The sequence below is a fragment of the Lactuca saligna genome, chromosome 8 (genome assembly GCF_052625555.1).
Source record: "Lactuca saligna cultivar CGN05327 chromosome 8, ASM5262555v1, whole genome shotgun sequence".
In the NCBI taxonomy this organism is placed as follows: Eukaryota; Viridiplantae; Streptophyta; class Magnoliopsida; order Asterales; family Asteraceae; genus Lactuca; species Lactuca saligna.
In genome coordinates, this window is record NC_136424.1 from 254,725,437 (window position 1) to 254,739,235 (window position 13,799).

Genomic DNA, 13,799 nt, shown 5'->3' on the forward strand with positions numbered 1-13,799 from the left:
CCAATGTTTAATGAAATCATCACAAGGCTAAATTAATCTCCTTAATGTCATTGGGTTACCCTTTTTATGCTCCTGGAATTTTTAACTAACATTATTAGGTGGTTTGGATTCCTTGTTGTTTTAAGATTGGTTTAGTTGTTGAAAAGTCAGGCAAATAAAATGCAATCTTATGTATAGAAGATGTGTTATGCAATGTCTTACATGATAACCATCACAATGAAGCTTAAATTACATGTTTTTCTTTGTGATTTTATAGGTAAGTGGTGATGCCACCCTCTAAATTACATGTTTTGATTTGTAATTACATGTCGGCTTTGACTGTTGTATGTTTCTTTGACTGATGGATTTGTCAATAAAAAAAAGTGAATTTTGTTAATTGAAGTTATTTAATGTTTTGCAATACTATTTGATCCATATTGTTCAATGGATCATGAGAATGCAAACACAATTATTGTAGAAAGAAACGAAAAAAGTTGAATCTTTTTTTTTTCTTTTGGTGTAATTTGCTGGAAATGTGTGTTATTTGAGAATAATTTATGTAGTGTGGGTTCGTTTATATTTAAGAATAGTTTATGTTTACTATTGACTAGTTCCATATAGTTATTTAAACGGGGTTAAATACAAAAATAACAACAAAAATCAATGATGATTTTTTATGGTCACTAGTTTGAAAAATCAATGATAAATTTTATGGTCACTAATTGGATAAGACAGTAACGATTTTTTACAGTCACTAATTGGATAAGACTGCGACGACTTTTTATTGTCACTAATTGTGTAAAACAGTGACGACTTTCATTGATTAGTGACAAAATTTAGTAACAAAATGGATTATCATAGAATTAGTGACCACTATATTTTAGTCACTATTTAGTGACCATTTTATAATTTCCTCACTAATCAATTTTTGTGACGGACCTATAGTGACGAAAGGTGACGACCCAAAGTTTAGTCACTAAATCACTTAGTTACAAACCCTGCTATTGTTACTGACCATTTTGTTTTCGTTACTAATTGACATTTTTTTGTATTGTAGATGGATTGTAGAAAGATAATGTGACAATCCATTATATTCTATAAAGTTTAATACATTGTGGATGTCCTAACTTTGCATTATCTATGTCTCTACAAAAAAGAGAAAATTAATAAATAATAAAATAAAGGGAAAACTGCAATAAAATTCCTATGTATTATCCGTATAATCGATTTAGCCCCTATAATTTTTTTTTTTTTTTTGTTTTTGTTTTTTTTTTTGCAATTTAGTCTTAAATATCGGTAAACGTAATCAAAACGGTATATTTAATGGGTTAGCCGATATTCCACCAGTACTATGCGTATGTGGCACCTTACGTGTACAAGAGAGTTTTACCCTTCCATTTCCATTGCATTCGACGTCTGGTAAGTCAATTGAGAGAAAAAGTTAGGGTTTTTATAGAGTGAAACATGAAGGAAGTAGGGTTTTACTGAGAGAAACGAAAGTAAAACCCAATAGCTGTCAAATCAGAGGAAGTTTACCATGAGTCATTTGAAGAATACGACTCTGAAGAATACGAAGATAATGAGGAGGTGCTCGATACTAAGCACATAGATGTGGAAATTGAAGAAGATGATTTCAAGACATAGGGGTAAAGAGAGATGCAAGGATGCTTTCCTTAACTTCAATTCTGATTATAAAGATAATGAAGCCGACGAATACAATGACTTAGTTGATGAAAAAGGGTTTGGTTCAGAAGAGGAAATCGATGACACAACAGGGGCTAATGATCTTGATTTGGGAGATGCGGTTAGTGCAGGCATTCCCATTCATGACCCATCAGTTAAGTGGAATAAGATGAAGCCCCTTCTTAGTGAAAGGTATGAATCACCACATCAGTTGCAACAATATCTCACTAATTATGCTATTAAGTCAGGGTATAACATTAAATTTGTGAAGTGTGACACTATGAGATTAACTGCCAAATGATGTTCTAAGATGAAGTATCAACCCTGTTCATTCAGAGTTCATGCTTCCTGGAAGACTCAAGAAAGGTCTTTTCAGATTAAAACCTTAGTTGATGAGCACAAATGTGTTAGAAATTTCAACATTTCAAATTTACTGAGTCCCAGCTAGCTATCAAGACACTTTTTGAAGGGGTTGATAAGGAAACCTAACTTGAAGTGTAAGGAGATGCAATCAATGACTAGGATCAAATTTCATTGTGGTGTGTATTGGTCTAAGGCTTACAAAACAAGGTGTAGAGAAACGACCATTATAGATGGTAAACTCACAGAACATTATGCTAGGGCGTGGGACTATTGTCATGAGTTACTAAGGTCAAATCATGGTAGCACTGTCCAAGTGGGTGTCACTGTAAATCCAGATCAAACAACCTACTTTCACAGGATGTATTTGTGTTTTAAAGCAATCAAGGAAGGTTTGAAAATAAGGTGTCGTAGGGTAATTGGTCTAGATGGATCTTTCTTGAAACAGACATGTAAAAGAGAATTACTCACAACAATAGGGAGGGATGCAAACAACCAAGTTTATCCAATTACTTGGGTAGTTGTTGACATTGAAAACAAAGCAAATTGGAAATGGTTTCTGGAACTGCTCACAGAGGATCTTAATCTTCTAGATGGAGGAGGGTTTATTGTAATTTCTGGTCAACATAAGGTTTGTAATTTCTTAGCATATTTATGAATTTTCCTTACCATCATCTTATATGTTTATGTATTCATTACATTGTAAGGATTGCTTGAAGCAACCAAGGAAGTACTACCAAATGTGGAGCATAGATAGTGTGCAAGACACATATATGCTAACTTTAAGAAGACCTATTCTAGAGTGGAGTTCAAGAATATGTTCTAGGCAGCTTCCTTTTCAACTGTAGAGAGTGAATTTATGAGGAAAATGGATGATATAAAAGAGGTTAATCCCAATGCTTATGAACATTTTCTTGCAAGACATCCTCACACATGGTGCAGGGCATTTTTTAGGACTGATGTAGAATGTGAGATAGTTGAAAATGACATTGCAGAGTGCATCAATGCCATTATATTGGATGCTAGAAAGAAACCCCTTCTAGCAATGTTTGAAGAAATTAGGTTGTACATGATGTATAGGCTCTACCAGATGTTACATATGGCAGAAAAGTGGGAATCAATGGTTTGTCCAACTGCTATCAAGAAAATGAACAAGTTTGGAGAGGATTTGAGGTTTATCTTAGCATTTTTATTATTCCTTATCATCATTATTATAATTTCATTGTTCTAATTTCATTTAGTAATGTCATTGTAGGAATTAGAATGTGAATCCAAGTGGACCATCTATTTTTGAAGCCAGGAATGGATTAAAAGGGTACGTGGTTGACTTACAAAGCAACGTGTGCAACTGTAGGCTTTGGGATATCTCAGGAATTCCATGTGTAGATGCATAGTGTGCAATATTATTCACTGGACAAGATCCTGTTTAATTCATAAGTGAGTGGTTTAATGTGGATAGGTTCAAGGCCATATATGCAAACAATATACTAGCTGTGAATGGTAGAAATTTATGGCCTAGAACATCATACATAAAGCCTCTACCCCCTTTAGCTAGAAGAATGCCAGGGAGACCAACTCTAAAAAGAAAGAGGCATGTCACTTAATCTCAAAACAAATACTCCCAAAATAAGATGAAGGTTACTGGAATAAGGACAGTCCAATGCAAAATTATCTTCAAAGGGGTCATAACAAGGCATCTTGTAAGAATCCCAAGGTCACACTAGAACCCAAACCCAAGAAAAAAAAATGTGTAGACCAAGATTGGATCCCGATATCAGTAATTAGACTAGAGGTGGTGTCAGAGGTAGTAGAGGTGGTGCAAGGGGTAGTAGAGGTGGTATAGGGGGTAAGTGAAGTGGTGTAGTGGGTAACACAGGTGGTGCAGTGGGTAACACAAGTGGTGCAAAGGGTAACAGAGGTGGTACAACTAGTAAAAGAGGTTGTAGGGGTAGTAAGACATCTATTGGAATTGGAGGTGGTGGAGTGGCTGAAGTTGAAGGTGGTGGAGTTGAAAATGAGGATGACACTATTCCTGAAAAATATTTAGTCCATTTATGAAAGGCAATGCAAGATTTGAAACTATCAGGGTATTCAATTGAAGAAATTAAAAATTCACTTAATCTGACAGATTCACATATGAAACAGCTCATTAATTACAATGACACTATTTATCATGTTCTTCCTATGTCTATGGTAAACCCTCTATATTACCTTAATGTTAACATTCATTTATGTTATTAATTGCTTGATGTTTTACAGGAAGAGGAGTATGCACCTCCGACTGAGACACAAGATGGGGCTAAAGAAATTATCCCTGAGACATAACCAGAAAGTGAAGAAGAAGAAGACATTAATGACACCTAGGAATTACCAGTACACCTTAGGATTGTCAAAAGAAGAAGGCCCTCTGAGAGGATTGTTAAAATCAAGCTGAAGAAGATGGGACGTGTTGGGACTTCTGTAAATTCAGCATTGGAGTTGAATTAGGGTGTTAAGGTGTTAAGGGTATTAAGGGTATTTTGGTAAATCTTTTGTGAATGCTACTTTTGTGCATCTTTTGTGAATGCTACTTTTGTACATCTTTTGTGAATGCCCTTAAATTACTGATAGCCATATTTTGTACATCTTTTGTAAACACACTGAAACATTGTGAATGCCCTTAACATGGTTGGTAATGACATATTGGAGTTTGTTTAATTATTTTAGCCACAAGTGTGCATACTTCATGGTTATATTTGTCAAGTGTACACCATTTATGCAAACCATAATAACATATTGCCATTTCATTCACCAAAACATTACATGATCCACAAGAACATGTATCCATTACATCATGATAACAAACCAAAAGATTACATCATCCCTACCACACTATAATACCCTACAACTTACACTAAACTAACCATACATCATCCCTACAATGAAAAAATGAAACAAACCATCACCCACTTGCAGAATCCAAATTCATTACCAAGCACATGTATATTCTCACACATTGCAATTTGATTATCAGGTTCAAGAGCATTCACAGGGGCAATAGGGACATCAACATTCACAGAGGCAATATGGCCATCAACAGGTATTTCACCTTCGTTAACAGGGTTATTGAAACGAATAGCTACACCCTCATTAGCAACAGCTCCTAATTCATACATTCTTTCTTTATACCACTTATTCAATAGTGGTGGGTCAATGCAATGAAAATACCCATAGTTCTTCTCTTCATCCTACATAACATAGAAAGATGCATGTTTTAACATAGAAGAATGGTAATTTAGTGAAATAGAAGAATCTGAGTGAGATTTGAGGATTCTATACCATGTAATTTCGGCAACCAAAAAACCTCCGACCTGGATTCTTTCGAGTCCATGATGTCCACATTCCAGCCCTATCTCCACAATAGCACATTCTAATGTTCGTGCTTGACGAACTCGACATCAATTTCCTATTTTCAATTTGCCCTAATCCTTCGCTACTTTGACAGTCGAATGAAGAAGAAGAGCTCGATTCATTGATTTAGCCATCGTAAATGGCACGTAGGATGTTATTTAACATGATGACTTCCACGTTAGCTGCCACATTAGTTAGATACCTGTTAACCCATTAAATATTCCGTTTTGATTACGTTTACCGGTATTTAGGATTAAATTGCAAAAAGAAAAAAAAATTATAGGTACTAAATCGATTATACATATAATATAGAGACTTTATTACAGCTTTACCTAAAATAAAATAAAAAATTTGTGAAAGCATCAAAAATCCAATCTTCCATTGCTTGTGTCTCCACAAAGAACTGTTAACTCGTCAAAAATCCAAAAATAGAAATATAACTTTATAAGTACTAAAAAGTTGTTTTTTTCAACTCTTAAAACATATGAGTATTTCAAAATTAACATATAAAATGTAAAATTTCTATAAATTTATAAAAATAATTTAATAAAACATATGAAACGTCTTTTATTTTATTATTAAATAAAAATCATCTACTCACTTATGTCCCTTGAGCGTATGAGGAAATAGTAAACTACCAGAACATTAGTATTTTCAACAAGAAACGAGTTCTTTGAAATGTTACAAAATACGGTGGAAAGTGATAACGACTTCGAATTCTTTGAGTCGTCAAATTTCGTAGCGATTGCTGTACATGACTAGACCTGGTCTGATCGACCCAAATCCGATCTATAAAATCCAACCCTAAACTCCACTAGCGCTGCACAACCACAATCATCACAGAACTCCACTAGTACTGCGCAACCGCAATAAACACAGATCCAGATGACCGGCAGGAGTTCATCTCTTCCCCGGAAACCGGCCGCTTCTGAAAGACAACGTCGTGATCGGATGAAACACCTCTACTCTACTCTTGCCTCTTTCCTTCATCTTCAACCTTACGTACATCTCTCTCTCTCTCTCTCTCTCTCTCTCTCTCTATGTTTCTTTCTTTTTCTAACATCATAAATACTACAGGAGAGGATGCCTTTGCCAGAGTTCTTGGATCGTGCAGCAAATGCACTGATGCATTGGAAAGAAAGAGTGGAAAGATTGAAGGCTAGGAAAGAAGAGCTTGAAAGCGAACTTAGATATGCTTCGAATAACGGACAGAGTTTGCAGCTTGTTCGAGTGACTGAAATTGATTCGAAACTTGAGGTTAACTTGATCATCTCGGCGAATAACAAGAAAGCGGAGGCTTTTCACGTATTGAGTGTTATAGAGCAAGGTGGTGCTGAAATTACGAACTCTAGTTTCTGCACTGTTGGTCAACTCATCTATTGCACCATCCATGCTCAGGTAACAGTGGGTGTATCAATTTCGAAAACCCTTTAAGTTTATTATAGTACAAAAACAGCTTCCAGTTAAATGAATCATGAATGATTGTTTACACACACAAATAAATATTAATAGTTTTTTCTTTTTATAAAAAAACAAAACAAAACCGCACTACTTTTATGAAAATAAGCGACAACTGTTATTGCATAAACAAAATCTATTGGAATTGGAACATGAATTAATTCATTGTTAATAATCTTCAATTCCAACGCTTCATGTGTTCCTTTTAGCAATGGTATTCAAAGGGATGGAAAGTCGTATCTCAACCATTTCATGGTTGTGTTCAAAAATAAGAATAAAAATAATAAAAACTGTATGCATATATGTGAATTTATCACCACTTTAGCACTAAAACAAAGCCCGTGTATAAAATGCGTATTTAATTAACATAAGCAATTAATAACTTGTGTCCAGCTTCATAACTAATAACTTCATTTTGTATAATGTATGCAGGCTTTTCAAGCTCGGGTAGGGTTTGATGTTGCGTTGATAGAGTCCCGGTTGTTGGAACTGGTTTACTTATCATAAGTAATTGGAATTAATACGATTGTCTGCTGAGTTATTGGATCTCACACTAGAATGTTATAGTAAGATTGGAGGATGATTAAAATATACGCATCAAAGTGGAAAACTACAAGGTTGTAAATTAAGAGATTTTGTACGTATACGTAAGATACGTATTTTAGATTGTATTTGCATAAATACCGTGCATTAATGAATAAAAGTTGTTTATAAGTTCAGAAGAGATTAATTTCATGCATACAGAAAACAGTAATTTACACAACACATCAAGAAAAAACACGGAATATTATATTTTAGTAACACAATGTAATAGAAATTTTATTAAGCGCCAATCTTCATATTTATTCCGTGGGAAACAAAGACATAAAACGAGAATAGCTTTTACAGTTTTTGTGTATGCAAGTTTCTTCAAAAGGATCATAACTATTTTCAGGATACTTTGGTGGAAAGGATGAATAACTTCTATAGAAAATAGTACTTCTTTTCTTCCATTAATATTAATAATTGTGATTTTGAACATTAGAATAGTAATTCTTCTGAATCAAGAATCGCTATTCGTGACTCCATAATAAAATTTTAAACATATCTAACACTTAAAAATATGTATCTAAAATCGAAGACTTGCTATTCCAGCTGCAAAGGTCCATGATCCACATATCTGATGTATCGATTCATTTTGAATATACCAACAACATGTAAGCATTCGGTATTTGTACCATGTTTACTAGCTCATACACCTAATTTTTTAAAGGAGGATCCGACTTCTTGAACATTCCAGAGAGACGACAAGAAAGCAACATCCCTTATCAGAGAATAAAATCATAAAAACACAAATCTTCTAGTATATATAATTAGAAATCACAGTCAGAGCCTATATTTTTAAAGGAGAGTCCAACTTCTTCTTCACGAGGGATATACATAATTCATCAAATCTTCTATATTGTTGACGTCGGATGACATGTCGATCATTTGGTAAAATGATATGTATAATGGTAAACTCGGGATGTGGCTCATGCTTCCCATGAGTCAGGCTTATAAACACCAATAATCCCATACCAAGATTAGTCAAAATTAACACACCTAAGAGAACATACTAGTTGTCATAAAAGGTCAACTTCAATATAGAGGCCAAAATCCGAAAATGACAGTGCAAAGAAAATTTATAGAGAGACCCTAGTGGATTCATCATTTAAGGCTTCAGTTGTTTTTCTTTGAGGTCCCACACAAACAAATGTTGCCACTACCGGTGTAATAGAAAATATCAAATATGCACATGTAGTTTAATTTCACTGTATTTTTTTTTTTATATTCGGTGTAAGTGATCTCTACCGCAAGAACTTCATACTCAAACCCAAGTTGGCTTAAGGGTTATGCCAAGCTTAGTAACATTATTTGATAACGAAAGATCTGAAATTAAAAGATTTAAATTTATATGGCAATGTCACTTGTGTGGAGTATAAGTGTGGTTGAAAAAACTCCGAACATATCATTATTAAGTAGATTATGGCTTGAAATATTCAATCATTCCTAAATATTGCAAATAATGATTGTTAGCCTCTAAATTATTAGTCCACTTGTTTATCGGCTTTTTAGTCTTTAACCCATTAGTATTTTGTCTAACTAATATTTATCTTCGTTTTATTTTTTGTAGTTTTTTGTGCATTTTATTGAGAACCCTTTTACTTTCTTTTTATTATATCATATGATAATGTTATCATGATATCAGAACGGAGGTTTGATATGTTGTTAGAAGCCTTTCTAGCAGTCATCTAGGGTTACTATAGTATTCATTGTTGGTTTGTAACATCACGTTTAAAATAGAATGATTAAATAATAAATCCAGAAACCTCGAAAAATAATAATAATAATTATTTTATATTATAATAGCCAAAATCAAATAATAATTAGGTGGGAATTGGTTTCACGAAGCCAAATGACAAGATTTGAATCTCCAGGGGTTAAAGTGTAACTTTAGGATTTAATTTGTAAAGATTTTCATATATCAATGGGTGTTTGGTATAATTTGGACCTAATATGAAAGGAATTATGGAAGAGTGGAGCTAAATAGTAAATTATGGACTTCATTCGAAAATAAATGTAGAGAGAGGGGCTACTTGGTAAAAGTTGGACTTAATTTGTAAAGGTTTTTAAAAGGCAGGGTTAAGTGGTATTTTATGGGTTCACTTTGAAAGAAAATGGGAAGGGAGGGGTTGAAGACGTCATTATGGAAACAAGTTTGGGGAATCGGGGTATGTAAACCCGTCACCCCCAGTCCCAAAACCTAACCCTAAATGGTGCAGCTGCAGACCTTATAACCCTCACTCTCTCTGGCCGCCACCACGTCAGCCTAGTCGTTCTCCAACCAACGAACACCGTAGAATGATGTTGATAACCGTCTAAGATGGGAACGCAGCTGCATCAGTGAAAATCGAAGGCATGGTGTCGTGGTGGCCACCGTTCGTGACCCCTCTAGCCGCCGTCATCACATCATTTGCCTCTTCTCCATCGGAATTCCACCGCCACTGCCAAATGACGTGCATAACTGAGGGAAAGCCGCCGCAAGGGGTCGACTAAGGCAGTACCGGCTGGGAATCTGAGATGTGCCACCATCCAGGGAATTGTTTCATTGCCATCTGACCACTGTGACCACGACCATGTTGAGCGATGTTGTTGTTGCCCCTTTGACGAAGACATACGAGGATCGAGTGTCTCCTTCTCCTCCATTCTCTTCCGCTATTACATTACAAACTGTCGTCAACCATCGTTGTACGTTGCTAGATCGATGTTTGGATCCGGTTTCAATAAAGTATCATGAGTATGTGTAATTTTGTTGGGTATAAGTGGTGTGCGTGTAGCTTGGTCGGAAATCGAGAACAACCACCACCACCACCGTGAGGTAGTGGCTACCACCATGTGTGATTGTATTTTAGTGTGTGTGTGTGTGTGTGCGTGTACATTTGGTATTTTTATTGTAATATTGTAACTGGAGTTGGAATAATGAAAAGAAAACTGAAACCACCACCGTAAGGTGGTGGCTGCCACCACCAGCCGCTGTGTCGGGTACCGGTGTGCCTTGTTTGTATTGTGACTCGTTCGGATGTTTGGACAAAGGGACTAAAACCCTAATGGCCTAATAAACTCTAATGGTCCCAATGAAGCCCTAATTAACCTAAAAGCCCAAACATGTGACAAATAGGCCTAGTGAACCCTAATTGATCAAAAGACCTAGTTATTGGGCCTATTGGGCTAAGATGGGGTTGGAAACCTTAACTAGGGTTTAGAAAACCCTAATTGGATCTATGGGCTTAGACTTATTGGGACCTACATCTGGGCCATTGGAATGTAATTATATATTAAGCTAATCACACCATATGATTTATTTAGAAGAGTGATGGACTTAATGGATTAAGTCCTTAATGGGTTAAGTGAGAAATACTTAACCCTAATCGTCATTTCATATGGGAACCCTAATTTCACTTGGGCCTTGAGTTGTGTCTTCCTATTGGGCCTTGATGATTTGGTTATTAATGCATCATCCATGATCAAGCAAATGGACTAGAATAATTAATGGACTTTGAGGTAAGGCCCATATGAGGATTTGGGCCCAATTTTAGATAGGTCATAGTTTGGGCCTTTATGATTATGTGATATTGGGCCATTAGAATGTCGACTGTTGGACTGGACTAAGTGGTTGGGCCTTATGGTAAGACCTTCTAAATGTTTGGGCCCAATTTGGAAAATTGGGCCATATGTTGGCCTTTGGCCCATTACTTGATTTTTGGGCCTTTGGAGTGTGAGTTGGACCTTATGCTTGGAACCTAATTTTTAATTGAATATTGTTTGATGTTGGTAGTTCGGGAATCTATCAACCAATAGCTGGAGTTTCATCTGCGGGACTTTTGCAGTGTCAGGTGAGTTCTCCTCACTATATCAACAGGGTCAAAGGCACCAATGTCGGCTCTTATCGAATTCGTATCTGGGTTTATTGCATTATATGCTTATTGATTTGCATCCTGGTAATTGGGATGGTGATATGCTTAGTGACCTGATAGGTATGTATCTTGGTTTATAGGATTATGCTATGTTAGTGATCTGTTAGATCGGTATTATGATTACAGGATGGTTGATATGTTATTGATCGGATAGATCTGTATCCTAGTTAGAGGATGTTGTTATGATTATTGATATGTTAGATCGATATCCTTCTTATAGGATGGTTGCTATGTTATTGATCGGTTAGACATGTATCCTGGTAATAGGATTCTATGGTTATTGATCTGTTAGATTGGTTGACTGTTTTTTTTTTTTGGAAAGGGAACTTCCCTAACGAGGGTTTCCGGGCCAGCTTTCGCGCACCGACTAATCCCCCGCTGCAAACATAAAGCTTTGCTTCATGCCCTGGAGTCACTGCAGGCGAACCTCCATGGCCACAAGGGCTGAGTGGTGCTAGGATTTGAACATGGGTCAATAGGTTATCCACCATATCTTCCACATGCCTTACCAAGTCACCACAACCCAAGTAGTTAAAAGAAGTTGGGAAGAATCGAACTCTCGACTGTTATATATGCTAGTGTATGATAATTATGTGCACATGTTTGTTTGATTTAGGGTTGGGTTGAGGTGGTCCTACTTTGTGTTGAAGGCCAACATACCCAGGGTGGTTCGGGTAACTTGAAAGACCTGCAAAGGGATTCATTAAGGCCGAAGGCCTAACGAGCGGTCAAGATAGGTTGTAGGCCTTGCGAGGCAGACCAGTCATCTCGAAGGCTCGAGAGCAGTTCAGATAGGCTGTAGGCCCTGCGAGGCGGTCCAGTTGGGTTGAATGCTCATTATGCATACTGTTTGTTCTGTATTTGTTATATGATGTGGTTATATTTGTATGGCGTTGGTATTTTGGGGAAACTCAATAAGCTTCGAGGTTACAGTTGTTGATTTTGTTTCAGGTACTTATGATGATCGCGAGAAGACGAAGGCGTAATCGTGCACTTCCTCATATTCTCATGATTTGATTATGGGGATACTCTGATGTTTAAACTATTTGAAACAAATTATAATGACTTAATGGATTTAAACGATTTAAAAAGTTTTAATTGTCTTGAATTTTATGGGTGTTACAAATGTTGGATAAGGTGTCTAAGTCCATAACTTATTTGGTATATACTTGACCCGACCGGCATGGTCCATTTGGGTTGCATCTCATCCAAACTATTATGGATAATTTTATGAGAGTTATACATATATGTTTATTAATATATTATAAGTTATAATATATTAATATGAAGTTACGTTATTTAATTAGTTTTAGTCTTAAATTAATTATGAATTAATTAAGAGATTAAAAGGAAGACTAATTAGATTATGGGCTATTTGTTTTATATAGTGTGGGCTAATACTCATTTGTTAATGGGCTAGGCTTATGTGGAAGTCCATGGATGATCCATGGAGCTTTTAACCCATGGATCCTTGGAAAGGAAAAGACATGGGTTATTAGGGTTTCACCTTAACCATGCACACTATATAAGCATGCTTATGGAGCATGAAATGGAGCCTAAGGAAAAACTAGTGAACTAGTGTGTGTGTGCGCATGTGTGTGGCCGAAATTACAAGAGTGTGTATACTCTCTCAAAGTTTTCCAAGAGTTTGTGGTGTTTTGTGATTCCATTTGAGGCATTCACACTATTGGTGCTTGGCCCTCAAACTCCATAGAACCAAACTCATCAAAAGGTATGTAATCTCTTCTAACTCTTTTATGTTGAAATGTTCCCCATGCCATGTTAGATAGGTTATAAACCTTGGAAAATTTATTATTTTGCATGTATTTAGACAAACATAGATCCAAGGTTTATTAGGGTTGCATGCACACTTAGGAAGTGTTAGATTGCTCAAAACCCAACAGTGGTATCAGAGCCTAGGCTTGCTTGTTTGATACTTGATGCAAAATAGTGAAAAAAGTCAAAATCGTTGTTGTCTGCATGGTGGACTCGCCGAGTCCATGGGGGGGGGGGGACTCAACGAGTCCAAGGCAAACTTCAACCTACTCGTCGAGTAGGTTCATGCACTCGACGAGTAGGATCAAGAGAGTGCATATTTTCGACTTTTGCTGCTGGAAATGGACTAGAAACATTACCCTAAACTGTTTTGGTGTTATAAAACTTATTTTAGTTGGTGTAATGGTTGTTATAATCCATTTACAATAGCATATATCAAAATTCCATGATTTTATGTGTTCATATAATTCTTGAAATTTTTGATGCTCATGTTCATGTTCTTATGAATTTAGAAAATGATAGGAATTATTTGCTGAAGTTTTTAGAATTGATTCTTGATCATTTATGTGTTTTAATGGAGTCCATAATTTGTCCTCAAGTTATGGATTTCCAAAGGTCACCTTTATTTAACACACACTTAAAACACATAAGTTACATGAA

General features: G+C 35.9%; 1 protein-coding gene across 1 annotated transcript; it reads left to right on the top strand.

The window, feature by feature from the left end:
• The first annotated feature begins 6,297 nt into the window (after positions 1–6,297).
• LOC145010613 (transcription factor bHLH168-like) lies at positions 6,298–7,377 on the top strand. The gene is made up of 3 exons (XM_078969134.1): positions 6,298–6,414; positions 6,490–6,810; positions 7,303–7,377. Exons 1-3 carry the CDS (start codon positions 6,298–6,300, stop codon positions 7,375–7,377), a joined length of 513 nt encoding a protein of 170 aa, XP_078825260.1.
• The last annotated feature ends 6,422 nt before the right edge of the window (positions 7,378–13,799 follow it).

Bases quoted from the DNA above. Each gene is read 5' to 3' on its own strand.
- LOC145010613 (XM_078969134.1), top strand. From the start codon at position 6,298: ATGACCGGCAGGAGTTCATCTCTTCCCCGGAAACCGGCCGCTTCTGAA. The intron at 6,415-6,489 runs GTACATCTCTCT...TAAATACTACAG, and splicing joins TCCTTCATCTTCAACCTTAC to GAGAGGATGCCTTTGCCAGA. The intron at 6,811-7,302 runs GTAACAGTGGGT...TAATGTATGCAG, and splicing joins ATTGCACCATCCATGCTCAG to GCTTTTCAAGCTCGGGTAGG.